Here is a 22917-nt window from a genome sequence, read left to right as displayed (position 1 = left end):
ACTTTATTTTTATTGTAAAATTTACTTTTAAAAGCCACTTCACCTGAAGTAGGTCTAGCAAATAAAAGATTGTGGGCTCTAGAACAGGCCAGAAATATAGATAATACTTGTTTCCTTCTACAGTAGCAGAACCTAATCAAATGTAAAAGGGATGAGTCCAGTCAACCTTTCAGCAGAACAAATATTATTAAAGTTGTGTTGTTAATGCAGAGAAAATCCCTGGCAACTGCTCAGTTGAAAGTTACTGATGGTTGGGATTGTATTTATGCATTAGAAATTGTTTGCTATAACTTTAAAGTGTTACACGTGGACTAAAATAAAGAGAAGTGTTGATGAGAAGATATATTATTAAGAACTTTTATTGATAGAACCTTTTAATTAAATAGATGCTTTATTTCCAATATTTTATTTTACTTATAGCTTTATCTGATATTCATGGAAATTTTATCTTGAACGGAAATTTTGTTGTAAGCATGTCAAAAAGAGAAATCAATATACAAGGAGCCATTTTTGAGTACAGTGGTTCAAACAATTCGATAGAACGAATTAACAGCACTGATAGAATCGAAGAAGAGCTAACCTTACAGGTGCATGTTTACTTTTTTCATAAGTTTGAAAATTTGCTACATGATCATTATGTTCATAATTTTATGTTCAAATTCACTGAAAAACAGCTATCATTTTATCTCAATTAAGGTTTTGTGTGTAGGGAATTTATACAACCCTGATGTGCGTTATTCATTCAATATCCCAATAGAAGACAGAAGTGATCTGTTTACGTGGGATCCTTATGGGCCCTGGCAAGAGTGCAGCAGGATGTGCCAAGGTACTGTGAATTCTTTTGTCACCAAAACCAAAGACCTGATGGCATTTAGGAAGGCAATAGTCTAAACTACTCGGATTTTTTCACCCCTACTTGTAAGGTAGAAACTCAGCACTCTCAGTAAACTTCAGATACAAAGAGCCTTTAAGGGCAGAATGGCTTCTGATTTTGATTTGCTATTTTCAGTATTTATGCAATGCACTTCTGTATTCAAAACTACATTTGTGTTCCTTTCTTTTGTAGCCACAGGAGTGGTTTATAAAAAAAAAAGTTGAATTGAGTCTAAAGCATCCTTAGAAAGCAGTATTGTGTATCTACTGATATGTATTAGGCTTCCATTATCATATTTCTAGGTGGTCACTGACCAATTTGTCTAGTATCTCATATATATATTTCTTTGTTGTCTTTGGTTACCTGCTACTTGGGGTGAAACTATTTTCAGTTATTTTTTACATTTTTTTAAAATTTTATTATTCTATAGGCCATACCAGTGTAGAAATAAAACCACAATATGTATGAACTGTATATATAAAGTGTATGTACACAGAATTTTGACAAATACTCCCATTAGCAAGTGCTAGAAATGCCTGAGCTTGAGGTAGGTGATTGTGTTTCTTCTGGTTTTGAGTCAGGCTGTAGACATGCTCACATGCTAGAAAAGCAGCACATCTGTCAAGTGTGATACTTCTTCCCGCACTCCAGATGCTTTAGGTGCCTTGTGATCAAATTTTCTGCTTCCTTAAAAAAAAGATCACACCCTCTAAGTTAACACAGAGGCTTGGTAATTTGCTAATTAGCAAAGGAGAAGACGTGATGCATCTGGAATACTTTGCCTGAGGATTCAATGGGCTGTTGCTCTTTTGCAGTTTTCTGGAAGCTGATATCCTTGTGAGGTCACTGTAGTACAGCTGGGAGGTGGCAGGGGTGACTGGAACAAGGTGGTTCTCCACCTGGAATGTAGTCAGCTGCACAAAGCAGCATGTTTGTACAGACTCTGCTGTATACAAAGATTAGTGTTAGCGGGGTATCTCAGTTAAATTCCTAAGTGATGAATGGAATCCATTAGTGTAGAAAGGCACTCTTATTTTAGCTGTTTATTCCCTTTTTCTTGGTTCCTTTTCAAGGTATTCGAAGAAGAAGAATCACATGCATACGTAAAAGTGATCATGTGGTAGTGTCTGATCAAAGATGTGAACTTATACCCACTGTACCTGACGTCTTTGAGGAGTGTAATACAGAATGCGAATTAAGGTAAAAAGAGGTTCCTACTGATGGAGCCATCATGGTCTTACCTGTTGTTGTTCATAGATTGAAGCAAAATAATTCAGATTGCTTTAACCTCTGTCCCTGCACCCCTCTCTACCTCCCTCACCCCTCCTGTCTCTCCCTCCTTTCCTCAAATCTATTGGTATGATGGGTTTACAGCTCTGAATCTAAGTAGAACTAGCGTACTTACCTGATTTTTATTGGTAAAGTACAAAGTCTTTTGTTAGGATTGTGCATCTGTTCTATATATCCTGGCGCAAAACCTTGTATTGCCAGGCAGAATACATATTTCACCAGAATGGTACCCACAACTGGAACTAATTTGAAACAGACTCGTGTTTTTGCACTCCAAGAAAGCCCATGCCAAAGTGCTCAGAGGATGAACAGTTAGAATTATAGCTTACATTTTTCAAAGTCACCTAGGAGATTAAGGCAAAAGAGCCTTTAAATTTAAAAAGATGTTTTTAAGCCTATGAGTCAAATTCTTTTACATTCCTTTGAAAATTCCAGTCATGCAATAGGTTTTACGGTTTTATCTGTTCCTTAAAATGTATATCTATATTTACGTGGCAATTCCTGGTACATTTTCTGGGTGCTTTATTCACCCACAGTTTATCCTTGTAGGTGGCACAACGTTGGCAAAAGTGACTGCACGTCGAAGTGTGGCCCAGGGTATCGGTCTATAGAGATCCACTGCATGAAGTACTCTATTTCAAAAGGACTCATTGCTCCAGTGGATGACAAGTACTGCGCTGATCAGCAGAAGCCACCAACCAGAGAGCCCTGCCATGGTGACTGTATGTTAACAAGTTGGCACTATACAGAATGGTCAGAGGTACAAATTCAAAACCTTATAATTGTACCATTATAGTTCTGATTAGCATTCATATAAAATTATTTTCTGTATCAATTTTTTTTAGTTTAAGTAGCTGAAAGAAAATAATGTTTGACAAATGTAGAGTTGTAGGAGGAGCAAATACCAATCTTTGTATTTCAGCAACTTCCTCATATTTTTGTAAGAAAATGTAGCTATATTGTTTGCAGCTTGGTTTTGGAAGTCATCAGAGAAGATCTGGTGACTAAAGGCGTATGTTTTATTTACAGTCTTAATAATGAGAGTATTTTGGAGAAAAGGAATAAGTAAGATTTCAGCTTTAATCTTCATTAAAGTGTTTTATCTTGGAACTACTAAACAAAGTGCCAAATTTATCTCACGTGAACATATTAGCAGTCTCTGGATTAAATGTAGGATACATTTGTCTAACACAATCATTAATGTCTTTTGCCTTTAAGACTGATAATGTATTTTGACCTGGTTTTATCATGTCATATTTCCTGTTTCATAATATTGTCTATACACTGCAGTGTTCCAGGAGCTGTGAAAGAGGTGTCAGAACCAGAGAAGCTTTTTGTATGAACAATTTGGGTCGTCATCTTCCTGACGGAGAATGCCAGGAGCTTCCAAGAGTTGTAACACAGAGTTGCAATGAATTCTTATGTCCAAGCTGGTCTGTTAGTGAGTGGAGTGAGGTAATGAACCATGTAAAACTTAAGATGCCTTTGGTCCTGGTCATTAATATTTAAAAAAGCTGCTTTAAGTGTTTGGGGTTTTTGTTCTGGCTATTTTGTGGTGCATGATAATAAAAATTCTGAAGTCCTAGGATCTGGCTGATATACATCCCAGATGTACAAGTGGCATGAGAACTTCTAGAATTTATTTTCTCTGAAATTTTGTTACATTAAAATGAGGTAGTGAAGCTACTTAAAGTAAATCTATCTACAGCAATATGCAAACCTTCCTTTTTTATGAAGCAATGAGAACCATCCAGCCAACTAAAGAACAAAATTATATCCATTTTATTATAGATTACATGGGTATAAAAGAATCATGGATAGTTTAAACGTATTTCCTGTGAAAGCTGTGATATGTGCACTCATATTTTCAACAAGTATGCTTTATTCTAGTGGAAATAAATTATTTGTACGTTGTTCTCATATTTTTGTAGCTTTAGAAACTCAATAGCGATTCCTTTGTATTAGCATTTTTGTTGATGTTTATGGGAAATGGAGACTTCATAGAAGAACTAGTTTTGCTGGACCACTTAAGTTCATGGAATATTTCTGTTATTTATGTGATCTTTAAAATCCAACAGATCACAAAAAGAAAGTGAAGCCATTAATACAGAGTCGTATCTTTACAAACTGGTGATTCTAATAATTTTACAGTGTCCTGTGACTTGTGGCAGAGGAATGAAGCATCGTCAAGTATGGTGCCAACTCAGTGATGAACACCTGAGAGATGATTTCTGTAATCCAAATGATAGACCAGAACCAATAACACCATGTGAACTTCATGAATGTGCATCTTGGCAAGTAGGGCCTTGGGGATCAGTAAGTACATAAGGATTCCTGGCTTCTTGTTTTCTAGTTCAGACTATGAGTGATCACAAAGCAATACCTTTTAAATGTTTTAACTGGCTCTTAAGCAGTTACTTTAGTTGAATTGATTCACATGTTTGTTTGCTCCTATTGGCTATCTAACCTGTAATTTATGAACAGCCACACGTAAGCTAAATGCCTAAAATAGTCGTTGACCTGGAGCCTTAATATCAAAGATGCTTTTACACATGAATGTGTTCCATCTCCAGAATAATAAAAATGTAGATAACAAACTGTTCAGATGAATGGGACAGGTAAAAGACCAAATATTTATAGGTGTGTGGCATATTTAAGTGGCAGCTTTAAATAAGATCATGGAAGTGTATACACTAATAATAGCAGGCAAAAAGACTTGGTATTTTGTTCTTCTGTTTTGTTTGGACCTTCAGTGATAAAAGATCTGCTCTCTCTTTATGTGAAAGTGCTGTTGAAAAATATGTTCCTCTGTGTAATGATGCTCATCTAATGTATACCAGAGTGGCTTCAAAATTCTGGAAAAAAAGTGAATTAATTTGCAAAGGAAACTTTTGTCACCAAATAGATGAGAATTAATTAAAAAATAATAAGGTATTATATTTCCTGGAGCTTTTATAAGATCAGGTTACTCAAACCAACAGAACTGTTGGACTATTCAGTGTTGTTTGGATGTTAGTGAGAATTCATAATGGAATAGCAGCTGATTTTTTTTTAATATATAAGCTTTTAGTAAAGTACAGAATGAACATACCTTTGGAAATTAAGTAATTTTTTAACTTAAACATTTATTTTGTGTAGAACTTTTCTCATTTAATATTTTTTCACATTAGAGATAACCACACTGTTGTCTAACATAATGTTGAATTCCTTCTAAGTGATCTTTTGATCACAAGGTGCTAGCTTTCCAATCCCACGAGCTAAATGCAAAAACAAAATTAAAAAATCAATTTAGTCCCATGATGTAATTCTGAATAAAAAAATCACTGTTTATGGCTTTGCTGGAATTGTCTGTATGAGCAATTTACCAATTCATGTCACTGGAGCAGAGGTTTCCATTGCAGTTTTTCCACTGTACCATCTGGTAATAGCAATTCACGACCTGGGCTTTAACCAGTATTTGTGCTTGAACCACAACTTTTATAGGACGGGATTCATGTCATAAAATTTTCAGCCATCTGAGATTTTAGGTGCCGCCTTTGAGTATGCTCTTGTCAAACACTATAATGAAGGAAAAGACATTTAACAGCTGCAACTAGTGATTCATTTGGAAGCCACCCCTTCCTCCCTCCCCCCTCACTTCCTCTACCCTGTTTTTTATTGTTGAGCATGACATTATGTAGCATGGATTGTCCCTTTGATCAGCTCGGGTCAGCTGTCCTGGCTGTGTTGCCTCCCAGTCTCCTGCCCACCTCCAGCCTATTCACTGCAAGGGGTAGAAGGGGGAAAAAGAGAAAGCCTTTATCCTGCACAAGCAGTGTTCAGCAATACCCAAAATACTGGTGTGTTATGGACACTTTTTAAGCACCATATGGTCTGCCATGAAGAAAGTTAACGCCATCCCAGTAGTCATTCCTATTTATTCTAGAAGGAGTTTTAAAATAGAAAACGTAATTTAAGATTAAATTTTATTACAAATAGTGCTATTTCAAGTGTATGAAATTTTTAACTTTAACAGTGTGCTGTAACATGTGGACGTGGATACCAGATGCGTGCAGTCAAATGTGTTACTGGGACTTACAGAGTTATTTTGGATGATGACAGGGAATGTAATGCTGCTACTCGTCCTAGAGATAACCAAGTAAGTTAAAAAATACCTTTCAGTCATTTGTACTTTTTAGTTAAAAGCATCTAAATACCAGTGTTGTCCACTGACTCTTTGAAGGAACTTGCAGGAAACAAGTTCTAAAATGAGAAAAAAAAATACTGAAACTATCTGCTTTTTTTCTGAACTTCAAATTTGGCTTAGGGAATTAAGTAAAAGAAGAGTAATTTGGAGATCGGAAATTTGAAAATTTGGTACGTGATTGAAGGAGTCCAAAGGCCTTTGATTATTGGGGAGGGGAAGCTCCAACATGTAGAATATTGTAAGGAGACTGTTTGCCACGGTGTTTAATAATAGCACCTAACTGGCTTGGTATTCTCTGAAATTCTGCTTGTATATCGTTCTTAAAAGAGCAACATGGTTACTTAAAGAAAGCTTCAGTTGCTGGAATAATACTAATTCAAACCCATTTAGACATGCATTATGATTCAATATGGTCTTTTGTCTCAATTTACTTCATCGCTTCCCTTAATTTAAATCTATCATTTTTCAGAACAAATGTTTTTAATACAGTCAGTGTGCTTACCTTTAACTAAAAGCAATTGGTATCTTAGGTAGTATGTATTGATATGTTGATCTGGCCACCAGATTGATACATCTCATTTATATCCAGCTAAGCTGGTAAGCAGATACCTCCTTGAGGGCATACTCTGCTTCTGTGTCAAGGAGAAGAGGTAAAAAGGATTCTATGGTCTGTAGTAAACCAGTCACAAGTTACCACCCTTCTGATGGCTTCTTGAATAAGATTACAAAACAAAAAATCCAAGTAATTGGTATAAATTAATTTCCACTTACATGTGAAAACATTGGGTTTGAGTATGCCTTGTATTTTGAATTGTATTTTGAACCCGTTTGGCTGTTGACTGAAACTGGGCAATGTTGTGTTTTCAGCAGCTGAAGGTACAGTGACAGGACAGCACAGCCACTGTCTTCACTCAGTTCTGTACTGCATGTGGCTATGAAACAGGACACAGTAATGTCTATGCCCCTTGTCTCCAGCAAGTTGCCCAACACAGTTCTATCTCAAAGTGCAAATATTATTGGCTGTTACTAATACAGTTTTAATACCAAATACATTTTCTTTGCCTCTCGATTTGAAACGAAACAAAACAATTAAATGAAAAACCTTTGAATAATGCCAGAGAAAGGTTAGAAGATGGCATTTACTTATTAATTCATGCTGGCTTATTGTAATGGTACATTACAATTACATTTGGCTCTTCCAAAATGTGTATTTTGAAAGCTTTTTCTTCTCTCACCCCCACAGGAATGTGAATTGCCCTCTTGTCCAGAAAATACAGAATTACGGACTACATCGCTTCCTCTAGTTCATGTGGGGAAGGTGACCCAATGGAGATATGGATCATGGACCCCAGTATGTAATGTAATAGTGGTCACATCTTGCAGAGCAGTCCTCCATTCCTTCACCCATTTTTCAAGCTCTCATTAATATATTTTTCAGATTGAAATCTGCTTGGGGTAAATTTTGAGGGAATTCTAATTTTGTTTTAAGAACCTGTTTCTTAATGAGGAGCTAGACACTCCCAGCAAATTCTGTGTACTTCAAACCTAGCCAGGGAAAATAAGGAGGGGAAAAAGATGGGATTCTAGGAGCTGGGGTTCTGAGCAAAATAGCTTTCGTATGACTAAGACTGTGCAAGAAAGTGTTTCTTTAAAACAATTGGTTAGTTTCTGAGTATGGAGAACATCTTTCCTTCTAAAATATGATTTAAATCTTTTATGTGAGTAGCATTATTAAACAGTTTGGGTCGTTAAAGGTCTTATTCTACATAATTTGTAAAATAAGCATTATAAAAATGGTCTCTAAACAAACTTTAATGGAAGAGTTTTTGATTTTGATAGTGTTGAAAATTAGTTTTACTTGACAGTGATATGAAATTTAAAATTATCTATCAAAATATGGGTATGTCTGTTAATCCCTTGAGGTTCTTAACAAAGCACATAACACAATTATATCTTTGCACAAGTATTTCAACTAAATAGCAGTAGAGTGCATAGACTGAGGTTACTCAGAAACTCTTCACTAAATCCACCTTGAACTTCTCAGCTATAAAGGCATCGGAAGGGGCTCAATGGAATATGCTAATATATAGTAGAATAGCAAATGTATTTTGAATATCAGTTTTTATTACATCAGTTGATGTAAATATTGCATCACTGTGTAATAACTAATTGTTCTGGAAGTTACTCTCTAATGTTTCTATTGTTAATAAATTAAAAAATTGCCTTTGCAACTGTATAGTGATTCCATGTTTTACTGCCTGTTCAGATACGCTGAATTGCTTCACAAGAATTAAGGCCATGCAATTCAGTTCCAAGCCAACAAGAATCCTTAAGGCCTAAGCCATCCAGCAATATTTCACTTTCCTTCCTGAATGCATGGCTCTATCAGTGTGAGATGGAAATCTGGTCTCAGTGTTTAATTCTAAAGTCAAGCTGATACTAAGCTATGTTAGTGTTTTAGATGCTTGCATGATCTTGGTTGGGTCTCCTAAAGTGCAGTGAGCTTGGATTGTTCTCTGACAGTGCTCTGCGTCCTGTGGGAAGGGTGATCGTGCTCGCTATGTGAGTTGTAGAGATGCTCATGGAGGAATAGCAGATGAATCTTTCTGTGCTCACTTACCACGACCAGCTGAAATTTCAAGCTGCTTTAGCCCATGCGGAGAGTGGCAAGTTGGAAATTGGTCCCCTGTAAGTATTAACTGTAATTTAGTAATTTTTTTTTAAATGTGTCTATTTAGGTATTGGCCAAGGTCTCTGGTTAGAAATTGGGACTTCATAATCTGTTCAAGTCTGATTGAAATTGCATCCCTTGAAAAAAGAAAGTATATGTTTCTTATTGTCAAAAGTAAATATAAATGTCTTCGGTTATTAATTATCAATGTTCTGTCACAAATGTTGGGTTAATTTTTGGTCAGTGCACAGTTACGTGTGATAGTGGAATAGTAACAAGGCAAGTTATCTGTGTCAACTATCATCAACAAATCAACGAGAATTACTGTGATCCTGAAGGCCGACCTTCCAAAGAACAAGAGTGCAACATGCCACCATGTCCTCCAGTTTATCATCATATTCTGAAAATACATGACCATCCAAGCCATTTTCCAGAAATAGGTTACCTTCCAATACACCATCCACAAGACAATATAAACCAGTGGAACCGTCCCTCTGTGGGGGGATATCAGTGGAGAACTGGACCCTGGGGAGCAGTAAGAATTTTTTTTAATGTATTAATTTGTTCTTTTACATGTGTGTTAACTTTTCTAGGAATGTTATTGCAGTACAGATTTGGTCAAAAGAGAAGCACGTTTATTTTTAGAAGCAGCATCATCATTATTATTATTAAGAATATATTACATTCAAAATGTATTTCTTCTGCAATTTCAACTTTAAAATACTCCTACATAGTAGTAATTTTTATTGGCAAATCTAACTTTTAAAAGTTAACATTAAAAATAATTTTAAGTTGTTTTAACCAACATATTTTATATTTTTTCTGATTACACAATGGTGATACATATGTTTACATGTTTTGGTAGTGCTCTAGTACTTGTGCAGGTGGATTTCACCGTCGAGTTGTAGTATGTCAAGATGAGGAAGGAAGAAGTGCTAGTTATTGTGATGAGGCAACAAAACCTCCAGAGTCAAGACACTGTGATTCTGGACCCTGCCCACGATGGAACTATGGCAACTGGGGAGAAGTAAGATAATTTCATTTTCAAAGGGGAACTTTATTTACCACATAAGCTTAGAAGTAGTATCATAATTATTTGACTGTGAATGGAACCATTTTCTTACATATTTAAAAAGGATGAGTTTCAATCTGTTTATCTAAACTTAGTTCTTTGATCAAATCCAGAACTGTAGTGTAAATATATATCCAAAAGAGGTAGGTATTGCGTGAGGCTAAGGATGTATAACATACGTGTTGCAGTAGCATCTTGAATCTTGAGACATACAAAATTATTTTCTGTTACAAAAAGTTGAACTGTATGTGGAAAAACTCAGTGTAATAGCTACTCTAAGGAAAAAATGAGCACGAGAGGCTATAAAGAAACTTTATGACATCAAATTTCATAGGTACTGACTAGAATAACTGCAAGTAGTGGTATCTTTTGGGTTGTAGTTAAATTCGAAGTATGAAGATAGGATCATGCACCTAAAAGGTGTGCCTGGGTTAGAATGTTTTCATGAGACTTTATACATTATTGGACAAAGAACGGTTTCTTCGTGCCATGTAATGTCATGTCTTGACCATGCATTCTTGCTCAAACACTACAGAAATAGTTAAAGCTGGTTAGTTTGGCATTCATTCTAACCTAACCCCGTGTGACTCCTGCCCTCTTTTCTTATGCTTGATACATCAATATCTAGAGTTGGGAAAAGAAGAAAAGCTGTTCAAGTTACTTTTTTATTTTTCGCTTTTTTTTCTCCTCATTTTGGCCAGCTCTAGCCGTTTAGTTCTCAAGGCCAGTCTGTGCACCATGTTTTTTCTGTCCATAGCTGCAGACTTGGTATCCAGTTAATGCAGATGCTGCAGTTTTTGCCTAATTTAGAATTCTCTGAAATATACTAAAAAGCTATAAACTGTTGGAACATGCTCGGTTTTGATCAGACTGTTTTAAATAGCTCGTTGGAAATGAGAATTAGTATTTTTGTCTGGTATTGCACAATTACAGGAAAACTGAAACCCAGAAAACACATCCTGTAATTACTTTATACTTAGTCTATATAAGTTAAGCTATGAGAACATGTGCCCAGTGTCTGAGTTTTGTAATTTCTGGCAGGGAAAGCTCTTTTTAGGACCAATTTCCATCTTTTCCTCCTATCAAAGAGATCTATATATGCACATTGATTCTCACAAATGGTTACTTCTCATTGATTGAGTCGATTCTCTGTAACTGAGACTTTTTGTAGAAAAACACTTGATAAACTATAAAAATGTAAACGTTTTGGTGAGAGAATTGTTCTTTCATTATATGAGGTTAGACTGTAAGTCCTTATTCTTGAATTGAGTGTCCAGGGAATATGAATGTATACATAATAAATACTAATGTGTACTGATTATTGCTCTTTTTGGTTTAATGATATGTGATGACTCGTTTAACAAAAATATTGCATATAAAATTCTGTATTTCAGTGTACTCAAACTTGTGGAGATGGAATAAAGACAAGACTGGTGATTTGTCAGCTTCCTACTGGCCAAATGTTGGGTGATCAAAACTGTGAAATTCTAGACAAGCCACCTAATATGGCACAATGTAATGTGCATTCTTGCCCTGGTGATGTTTCATGGCATCGGGGACCGTGGAAATCGGTACGATAGCATTCACTAATATTTTTCGCTTTCTTGTTCTTTCTGTCACTCTATTTCCCCTTGCCTTTTAAAGATTATATTATTATTTTATTTGATAACAGTGAAATAATAATGCATGTGGAATATAGTCTAGGTAGTTTCATTTAGCAATTGTTCCTACAGCCATTGAATTAAATGGGAAACAGCCATTTACTTCAGTGGGAACAGTATCATGCTCTGTAAAACATCATAGGGAATATTTTGAAAATTACCAGAAATCATCATAGCAGATAGCAATACCTAATAGGTTGTGCTATTTTGAAGGATTATGGTTTAATCTGTGTTTAAAACTAAAAGTATATGCTGTAATTTATACTGTAGTATTATCTACATATTTATATTTGTAAAAAAAAAAGCTTTTTAGTGCATAACTTTTTTCTAATAGTATATTTAAGTATAATATAACTCATGCACATGTATATTACACTCTGTCATCAAACATTTTACTCCATATTACGTGTACATTTGTGTATAAAAGTATATTTGTGGTTTTAAAACAGTGACTAATTAAAGCTGTCTATGTATAATTATGTATGTAACTATAATATGTTGTTGTCTACATGTCACTGTCTATTAATGTGTAAAAATGCCTACAGTAATCACCATTAATCTTTAAAATTGCCACTGGCAGATTATTAACATACAGCAGTAATCATAGCAAGCTCTACAATATAGGGTACGTTATATTTCCGAAGCTGTGAATTTGCCAACAATATTTATTATTATGCTCAATTCTATGGAGAATAATAGCAATCAAAGGAGGTTGGATCCAGTTGTGGTTCCACTGAAATCCGTTAAAAACCTGTCACTAACATCCTGGGAGATGGGCTGGAACAACAGTTCGGTTTTTTTTTTTAAATTAATAAAATTATCTAATTTGGTTCTTTGAATTAACATGGGAATATTTTTAAAAAATATTGTCCAATTTCAACTTTAAATAATGTATTAATGTTTATATAATCTATTCTAATTTATTGCAAATTGACTTTCAAATGAAAGTTTGAGTTAATAATTTACCACAGCTATCTCTTTCTTCCACTGTGCAAAACAGAGTTTTGGGTTTGTGTTTAACGGACACCAGAGTATGTTATTTAGCCATTAGCCAAATAATTAATGGTGGCTTCCTGATGCTTAATTAATGTATGTAGTTCAGGTGTTGAGAAGACAAGCACAGCATTCAGCAGACAGTTGCCTTTGAACTAAGTGTTTGTTTTCCTTTTAGATTGAGTTATTCACAGCCTGTTCGCTCCGAGTGATGCAGTTTGTCCTGCATTAATAGGTTACCTGCAAGCTATCGTGATGTATTGTAAATGTTACATATGGCTTAGTTTTGCAAAGATTTTCGTGTTGGTTTATATCTCAATTGACACAGAAAGCCACTTTAATCCTTCAAAAACTTAAGTTGAGAATGGACTCTAGTTATCAGAGAGAGAATTTGTGACTTCTGATTTATATATGATGCAAGCTCTATGGTTATTTAGTAATAGTTTTAATTTCATCACACTGTCACATGGTGTTGTGCAGAAACAAACATAGATTCAGGAAATAAAAGCAGGGTCGCATATGAAATATGTTGTCACTTTTTAGTAATTTAGCTGCCAACACACAAACGTCAGTTAATTTTTGTTGCTGTTTACACAGAACAAAATTTATTCATTGAGGGACCACTATTATGAAAGCAGTAAAAGCTTTAGTTGCAGAAACCTTGTTGTAGCCTAGCACAAACAGCTTTGTTTGCCTTCACCTATGGGTGGTTGACTAGCAATGTGATAGTTTGGCAATAGATCATGGCTCTGCCTATCTTATGCCTTTCTGGCATACAGTATGCTCTAGTATAGAGGCCTGTTAATGACTGGACACTCTCTGGAGGCTGGAGCCATCAAGCATATCACAACTACACTTATTACCTTCTCTATAAAGACAGCAAGAATAAGATAAAACACTATATTTTTGATAAAAGTATTGGGTATTATTTATGTATCCGGACAGCAATGCATTACACTTTTATATCTACTAGTGAGATTCCAATGTCAAAACTTAAGTAGAAACTGAAGTGCAAGACTTCCCACATGTGTAGTGTAATTTGCCATAATAGATTCTGCCATCTTTTACTTCTGGCGTGCATGGCACAGATGTAATACAAGGAGAGGGTGAGTAGAAGGAAGGGAATTTCTGAGCAATTGCTTTACCTGGAACAACTCCTTGGCCTCCTTGAATATTGCCCTGTCTCTGGCCCAGACAGTTCAGAAACAGGTATCAAGATTGTGTAAGACACCTGTTCCTCATTCTGATGTAGCTTTGTCTAAACCATGTCTGTACTAAAAGCTTCGCTCACAGATTATTCCAGCTTTTACATAGCCAGATAGTTTCCTCTTGGATTTTAGATTCCAGCAGAAATATATTCAGAAAACTTCAAATTAGCTAAGACATTCAGAATCCTGACTCAAGAACCAGATTCATCACGTAGAAGGACTATTCTAGTTTATCAGTTGTCAGTGTGTTTTATGCTGTCTTCCGTATTGGGGCATTCTAACTTCTTCCACTAGCTACCACTGTATATTTGAGGGTAGAAGACTTAGCAATATGCCTTGTAAGTACATTTCTCTCAGTTTTTGATTCATTTTACACAACATAATTAAAATAAATCTTGTACAAGCATAATGGGGCAGTTGCAAGGAAGGCTCTGTTTATGATTTGAAGCCAGAATTCTGGTTGATGCTTTCCACAGTTTAGCAGCTATGGGCTGTTACACTTTATAGTGTCTGTCTATGGCTACCGGAGCTGACTCTTACAAAGCTTAAAGGCTATGTGCTCCCCTGCTGCCAGTTTCTGCAGTTGTCCAAAGGAATGCAAGGCAAGTAAATCTCAAATTCTAAAGGCTTATACCACTCCAGGACACTTTCTCAGAAATACCATGCATATTCAAAAACTTTGATTCTTTGAAACTTTAATTCAGTCCAGAATTTTCATATCATGATATCCAAGCCAGAAAGAGACTCAAGTTTTACTGGGAGGATGGCTAGGAAACATCCTTCTGCCTGTAAGCTTAATTTGTTGGTCTGGAGGTCATTTAGAGCCTCTGACAATGATCATTTTAAAATGTAGCTTATGTCTTCCTCCCACTTAGTTTTGTGCAAGTTTCTAAGGGAATTTTCTTTAGTAAGAACTGAATCATGCTGATTTTCCCCCCCTCCTTTCACTTTTTTTTTTCCTTCATTTGTATCAAAAACCAAAGGAAATGGAGTGGGCTTACACCCAGTCCATGCATTTTGAGAGACTCTACCTTGTTTTCAAAGAATATTGGTGTCAATTCTTAATGTAAATGAGGTTGATAAATATTATAGAAACATTCCTAAATTCAAGTGTTTCAAAATTTGAAACATTTGATTTCAAGATTTAATTGCCTAATTGGCATGTATCTAAGTCCACTACCTCTTTTTTGATATAAAAAATTATGATACGGATATATGTATTTTGAAATATACATATTTATAATGTATTTATAATGTCTTTATAAGTTAAATAATATTTGAGGTAAATACGGCTGCTTATTTTAATGGAGTTGCACCATCATTAAATTTGGCCCATATATCTGGGATATTTTTCTTTTAGACTATTCTAGTTTCATTGGTGAAGAGATTGAAGCAATGATCCAAAACTTCATAAAAGAATGAATAAATTACAAGCGAAAAAGTATGGAAACCATATGTCACATTATATAATGTCAAGAAAAATTCCATAGCATTCTGACAGCTGGAAAAGAGTACTTTGTTCTAGTATAGATTTTTATTGTATCACTTTTTTCCAGAGTGCATTATTGGGTTTTTGTGTTTAGTTCATGCAGTAAGACTTGCCGTTTATTGTATTAATTTTCATCAAAGTGGTTCAGATTTTCTGGCCCTAATGACAAGAAGTTGGTTTTTACTTAAAGCATGAAAAGAGAGTGTATTACAAATTCGCAAAGATACCATAAGGTTTTAAAACTGAACTGTAATGACTAGATTTAACAATTTTGTGCTAGAAGAGCTGTAGAATAATCTATATTAACTGAGTTCAGGAACACTGCTTTATTAGTTTCAGTACTAAGCTTTTTTGCCTTTGAACAGCATTTCCCACATCCACATGCTTTATATTCTTAGCCAAGCAATCATCTGTTACCTGACAAAAAGTTAAGTGGGAATATAATCAAACCAACCGTTAGTTGGATCAATGGTTATCTTCAGATACAACAAACCTTCAGATACATAGTGCAGATACGTATACAATCTTGCAAAGCTTTCATGTGTAGCACCAATGTAGAGTAGCTATACTAGAGAATAAAATATTATTTTTAGCAGTACTTGGCTGGGAAATAATTTGACACACAGTTAGGAGATTTCCAGTGCCAAAGCCCTGGCTTGGTACCTGGGCAAAATATGTAATGTGAACATACATTTTGGTTTACTGTTCCTTCTGCTGTTCAACAGGCAATAACTCTTCTACTCATTTTGTATGCTGTTCTTAATGGTGATTTTTTACGGTGCCTTCATGGATTGTACTTGACTAGTGACTGAAACTTCTCCTTTTTATTTCAGTTTCTTCTAAGATTTGGTATTAATCTCTTAGTCAAATAGTTATATCTTCCTTTCTAGTCTCTCAAAATTCCTGATACATACATGCTTTTACTGTGCTGTGTACGTTTTATTTTATATAGTTTCTTAAAGGTTTTATGGAGTGTGAGGTAGAATTACACTGCAGGAATAAAATAGGCTATTCGTATACGGCAAACAATATCTTCCAGCTTCACGTAGTGAGGAAAGTTTGTTCACAATTTTGGATGAGACGAATTTTAATATATTTAGTAGTTTGATTTTATTTTTAGTCTCCCATAGTTTTTCAGTGCTTACCAAAACCCTTGGAGAGCCAGGTAGCTAAACAGCAAGGTTCCTGCTTAGGCAGTTGGTGGTAATAGTTGATGCTTCCTTGGAAGCTTCATATTTCATTAGGGCTTTCATTGTTGATGAGTGTGGATAGGAGCCTAAATTTTACCACAGATATTTTAACTAGGTGTTTCACAACTTGAAATATATGTTTGCTTCTCATCCTTTCTCATTCCTTTAGAAAGAATACATAGCTGGATTACTGAATCCATATTGTAACTGTGTGTTACTTAAAGGTCTTTGCGGTAATCTATTAACGATAAATCTGCACGGCACGTTTGAAACCAGGTAGCTTACTGTGTCTATGTCTTACCTGAGCAGGTGCAGCATAGGAAACTGCTGTAACTCTAAAAAACTCTAAAAGTTTTAAGAAAAAACTTTTGTTCATTCAGGATTTTTATGTAATTTCATGACTTAAGATAGGCATAAAAAGAGTGGATCAGCTCATCTTCTAGGTTACCTTTAAGTGTCAGAAGTATCTTACTACTATTACTTACTGCCCTTCAGACACATAATGTAATATTCTTTAACGTGGCTGATTTTCTAGTTCTTCAGTTTTCTTTTTAGTTACTCCAGAATAATTTCTGTGTAATTGTGTCTTTGCACTAGTGGAAGAAATCTATTATTACTTTTAATGAATATAAATTTATTTTTTAAGAATTGACCTCACAGTCCCCTTCCAGTGTTGTTACTGCCAGGCATCCCGTTGACTTCTGCAAGAGCAGAAGCAGCCCACATTTGCTTAAGTAAAAAACTTATTTGTTTTCATTTTAATGCAAAAAAATCTTGCTATGTATGATAAGTGCCTTCATTCACTTTTTCTAATGTGTAAAAAGTATTTATATCTTTAAAGATAATCTTTTATATTAAAAGGGAATTCAGAATCAGTGAACTTGGTTTTCAAAACCAACTTCCGCCTTTTACCTCTACTTCTGCTGCTGCCTAAAGTTGAACTTCAGAATACCTCATTACCAATACAGCACATTTATTTAATATCCCACTGGCTGAAATATTAATGTTAGCATATGCTATTCATTTTTTAAAACTTTGGAAATGGGGGGCTGCCTTTTCAGAGATAACTGGTAACATATGTCACTACCCAGATAATGTCATAAACCAGACTTGGGATAGTGGATTTCATTTAGGGTAATTCTGATAAAAATGAAAGAAAATACTTGTTTCCAAAATTCAGAACAAATATTTGTGTACTGTTCATCAAGTTTAGAGGAAATTTCTCCATTTTGGTGCTATGTTGCCTGTATAGCTTGAAATAATAAATAAGTTATAATGTATGTGTGATAATTTAATTTAATGACTATGACTTATGTCTGTGAAATACAGCTGCATTTTAACCCTTCTGTTTTTATGCATGTTGTGTGGCTTTGTGTTTATATTTAATGTGTCCTTTGTTAAGGAATGCTAATGTTTAAAGTCCTTAAAACAAAATAAAAAACAATGGGGGAGGGATGTGAACTAACCACCTGTGCTGAAAGTGAGGGGGTTTTTACCACTGAGTAATCTTTGTGTTGCAATGAACTTCATATATTCTAGTGTCATTGTTTTCACGGGGGAAGCACTTGAACAGAAAAAAAAAAAAAAACCAAAAAACATTTGTACTGATAAAAGCAGCAATTCATGTCATTGGACAACTGGACTGGAATAGGTAGTTGGCACATGATCTTTAATGATAAAGCTTAAAGGTACTGGCTGTTGAATCTTTTGCTGGAGCTGTAATTTTGTGGCCCAGTCCTGCTCCCACTTAGTGAGAAAAGACATAGAAAACTGAGGCTCATAATGTAATGCTCAACTCTTAATCTCAAAGACATAATGTAATTTTTTACATTCCTAAAACACTTTTGCGTGAGGAGGTTTGCAGAACTTTCAGAGCCTCCATTTAGAACGAGGACAAGTAAGAGGGGAGCGGAGTCAAAGTAAAAAAAAAGGAAAAACACCAACAAAAAACCCAGAATATCATGGAAGGGGGAAAAGAGCAAGTGGTCCTTAATACCGTTTCTAAACACATATAGCCATTTCATGACAACGAAAGGAGTGTGAAGCTACTGATGTATTTATTTCTTTTTTGCAGAGGTAGAACTTTCAGAAAAGCTGAAGGGTTCTGGGTGGTCAAATCTGTGTGAAAATAATTCTAAGCTGCCTGTATAAAAGCAGCAGTTTTGAAAACCCCACCACATCTCATAAATATTGGTTTAAAGTGGTTTTGAGACTATGTTTAAAAGTTTAAAGCATATAATGAAGTATTACCATTTCCTAACCTTTATGAAGGTTAATACACAATTTTTTTGGTTACTTTTTTACCTGGCATGGGTTAGGAGATGAACAAAATATTCCATAGTTCTCTATTATGGGAGTTCCTAGTCCTTTCTTTGAAAACTGGTAATTGTGGGACTCTGGTGACTCCGCTAAGACAGACGGCTATATTGGTCAGTGTATGGTCTAGCGTGCATCTATGGCCCTTTCACTGCAGTGAGAGCAGGACCGAGCACTTAGATTTCCTGCTGAATCAATCCTTCAGAAGCTTGCATGCATACTCACGTTTATGCACATGACTGTAATGTTGGAAATACTGATCTGTAAGTAAAATGCAAATACACACCTAAGAGTGGCTTAGGTAGAAAACAAACAGGAATTTAACATGTGAAGGTAGGTAAAATGTTGTATTTCTTATTATCTAAAATATAAATGTATTTTTGTGCTCAATGAATATTTAAAATAGTTTGTGTTATTTTTCTTAATTCTTTAGCTGGTCTTTAGTTAAGTGCTGTAGAAAGAGTTATATTTTTGTATGCTTCTAAAAAGCTTGAAAAAATTTCTGACAATACTGTATCATTCCAGTATATATTGCTTTGTATTTCCAGTTTTCTTTAAAGTTCAAGTACCAAAATTTAGTTGTAAATCAAATGAAAAAAGTGAAGTGATACTTTTTATAGAACAGACACACAGAGCTCATGTATTTGTTATTCGTTTAATTTCTGAGCTGCTGTTCTGCTGCTGCTAATGTGATTAAAAATGATAAATCAGAGATTGCAGTTGCTGGGATCCAGTGTTTCTTCTGCTCATGTTTAGATTTTTGCAAACTTAGCTAAAACTACTTGTTCTACCACTGTAAGACTGTGTAATCTCTAGTTACTTTTGCAGTTGGTTAACTGAAAGGACACTATCTGTGAAGATAAAAAAAGAAGAATCCATAAAATGAAGTTTTAAATTGTGAAATGTATATAAACAAATGGTTTTTTCTGCACAACCCCTTTGATTGTGCAAATGTGGCTTCCACCCCAGTGATCCTCCATCACATTAAAAATATGGTGCAATTTTTGTTGTGAAGACCTATGAATAAAATGTCACTCTCAAGGGGTGAACGTTACTTTTTAGTGAGAATACAGATTATGGCATTTGTTCAGTTTTCCGGAGGCTGTCCTCCCTGTGATGCAGTCTGTTAAATTATGTCTGGTTGTTGGAAGCAACAATGGATTCACTTTGGGTTGCTGTTTGTTTTTCGTGGAGGCTTGTGAGCACAACGGCTGGATGGACACAGATACATCTGTTGTTCTCCGTTTGGAAAATGTGTCCAAAATTAATCCATTAATTGGAAACAGAAAAAAGCCCTGCATTTCTTTTGCTCACACTGGATTTCCCTGAGGTCTCCTGCCTCCATTTCTGCTGCCCGTCTTTCTTGATGCTTGCACTTTACTCAGTTTGTCTCTGGTGCTGCTGCCTTCATGTAATTGCTTAAAGGTGTTACTAGTGTTACATGACTCTGGAATCAAGAAAGATGAGACTTGCTGAAGTCTGGCCAAGTCAGCAATTTGACGTCAGCAGTGGTGTAATGGTAAAAGTGCCCGTACCAAATACTTTCTAGGAGGTACTGAAGGCAAAGAGCAGGATTGCTGTTCAGTCTTGTAAATTTGACACAAATTTATACTTGTAGATTAAGATTTTCAGAAAGACCTGGGGAGGGTCTATCTCTATTCCTGTTTGCCACTGATTTCAAAGGGAGAGGTAAGGCAGAATTGCCAGTTGTTTTGTTTTTAAAAAAACACAACCTGTTCCTGTATTTTTAATTGTGATTTGCCTCAGCCATCTGTCTGTTGTATATATCATTCAGCTGAAAGATGATAAAAGTTAAGTACACACACCAGATACGTTATTGCAGGAATGCTGGCTGAGCAATGTAGTTTATCTGTTCACTCGCTCCCAGCAATTAATAAGCTGATCATACTTCTAATTGTTTTAATACATACTGTCATTAACTACAGTGATAATGTTGCTTGAATGAAGGCTGATGGTGAAGTTCTTAGCAGAGGTACATGCAGACCCTTCAGTGACACCTGAGACCTGTACATGAGGTAGCAGAGCCTGCCAAATGGCTGCTGAAAGGAGGCAGAAATACCTATTGTTTTTCTGATTCTCAGGTGGTAACCAGATGCAACGGGTTCAAATCAAGAGGAAGTAAGGCAGGAAGAATAACTATACAATTCAATTTTTACTGTAATTGAGAGATGAAATGGAGCCCATAAAGGGAGTGTTAAATGAGATACCAAATGTGATATGTCATTACTGTTGGAAGGAGAACGTATTATTGACCAACTCATGATTTTTATTTTTAAATTTTCAAAAATATCAAGCAGACATTAACAGAAACACAAAATCTCTTCTATTAGCGCAAGGCTTGCTTCTGCATTTCACTGATGTAGCAGTGTTAGCATGCCTGCCACTGGTAGATGGTTCTCTGTTAGTTTATTGTTGCGTCTAATAGTGAGCTCTTATTCCAGGGAAGCTGAAACCTGAAAGTAAGTAATATCTGGGGGACAGCCTATGACAGCTGAGTCTGATTTTGGACTTTGATGTTTGAGTCCAATAAAGTATGATATTCATTTTCTGTGAAGAATTTCCCTCTTTTTCTAGCCTTTCTTGCATTTTTGCCACTGTACTGTTCATCTTGTTTTATTTTCCTCTTCCACTGTGCTACACAACCTTCCATCAACATCCACACTACTATCTCCATAATCCATGTGAAATGGCTTTGCCACAACATGGAATACAACATGATTGTTCTCTGATGCCATGGTTTATACTCTTTGGGAAAATGGGAAGATGGTAGTCTCCTCCCTCTATGCCATGTTGACTTACTCTTGTCCAAAATTTGAGTCAAATTTGGTTCCTTATGAAACTTAGACTTGAATATTGCTTGAGCCCAGATTTTGCTTTCTGAATTATGTGATTAGTATTTTTTAGGCTTTACAGTGGACTTTTATGAAAGGCTTTTGTTTTATTTATCAGTTCTGAGTCCTCCTAAAGCTTGAGGTTTTTATGTGGCATCAGGAATTTTCACTTTTTTTAGCAGCAGAGAACTGGAGTCACCTCCAAACAAGCCATACAACACTTTTCTTTTGAAAGAAAAAGGATAGGACTTTGTCTAGAAACAAAGTCTTGTGTCTTCCAAGTTGTAAATTAATTTATTTCCTAAAATAAAGAGTAGTAAGACTTTTAAAATTTTAGAAAAAAAATAGAAAATGCAGGAATAGTGGTTATATGTAAAGTATGATCAGTCATTTACAGAAAAAAGTTTCTGAAAGTTTATTTTTCTTTAACGAAGGCACCTGCAGTAGCATCTGTGAAGTACAGTTCTTTGGGCACTGAAATATTATCTGAGCCTGCCCATGAAAAGGACTTGGATATAACTGAGTATCCACTAGGATCTAGAGTTATAGGTAGAGTAAAAGCCAAATCCTAGAGTTGCTAAAATAATGTTGCAGCTGTTTTGGCTGTTCTGTTGTTCTTGTGTTGTTGTAATAGCTAAAAGCTTGTTTGAATATCTGATTGTGCTATGTGCTATGTAGGTAAAACAAAGAGAATATTGCCGACTGGAAAAGCTTACAGTCTCATAATGAGATGTCTGTAGGCAGGTTGGGAATACATGGCACAGTGAAGCCTGGCTGAGTATCACAGCAGGTGGGGAGCTGAGCATGGCAACAGCCTGTTTTTCAAATGCTCTGTAGCTGGCATCAAAAAGGATGCCAGGCTTTAGGCAGTGATGAGCAGAATGGTACTGTTCATTGTGAGGGGGAAAGACATGACAGGGCTTTCAAGGGAGGACTTGCTCGTCTCTTTTAGTTGGGCTAAGCTTGAGGTAATGGCTAGTGCTTTGAGATGTCAGAGGGGGGCAAAATTAAAAGACTTATTCACAAATCTGACTAGAGTTAAGAAATGAAATTCTGTGGATGATCATTAAGTGGAATTAGAAGAGTTCTGCTTTTGATTTTTCCAACAGCTGCAA

At 35.5% G+C, this 22917-nt stretch overlaps 1 protein-coding gene across 4 annotated transcripts in view; it reads left to right on the top strand.

The window, feature by feature from the left end:
• Positions 1-22917, top strand: part of ADAMTS20 (ADAM metallopeptidase with thrombospondin type 1 motif 20) — a 100185-nt gene that overhangs the window by 54161 nt on the left and 23107 nt on the right. For all 4 annotated transcript variants that reach the window (XM_064448093.1, XM_064448083.1, XM_064448072.1 and 1 more), the window contains 12 exons: positions 421-587; positions 697-826; positions 1948-2074; positions 2714-2924; positions 3455-3619; positions 4316-4480; positions 6180-6302; positions 7594-7701; positions 8874-9038; positions 9266-9556; positions 9887-10048; positions 11488-11664. In XM_064448093.1, coding sequence (XP_064304163.1) covers positions 421-587; positions 697-826; positions 1948-2074; positions 2714-2924; positions 3455-3619; positions 4316-4480; positions 6180-6302; positions 7594-7701; positions 8874-9038; positions 9266-9556; positions 9887-10048; positions 11488-11664 — 1991 coding nt within the window. The remainder of the gene's footprint in view (positions 1-420; positions 588-696; positions 827-1947; positions 2075-2713; positions 2925-3454; positions 3620-4315; positions 4481-6179; positions 6303-7593; positions 7702-8873; positions 9039-9265; positions 9557-9886; positions 10049-11487; positions 11665-22917) is intronic.

The sequence above is a fragment of the Phalacrocorax carbo genome, chromosome 1 (assembly GCF_963921805.1).
Source record: "Phalacrocorax carbo chromosome 1, bPhaCar2.1, whole genome shotgun sequence".
Classification (NCBI taxonomy): domain Eukaryota; kingdom Metazoa; phylum Chordata; class Aves; order Suliformes; family Phalacrocoracidae; genus Phalacrocorax; species Phalacrocorax carbo.
This window is presented reverse-complemented; position numbering and strand designations above follow the sequence as displayed.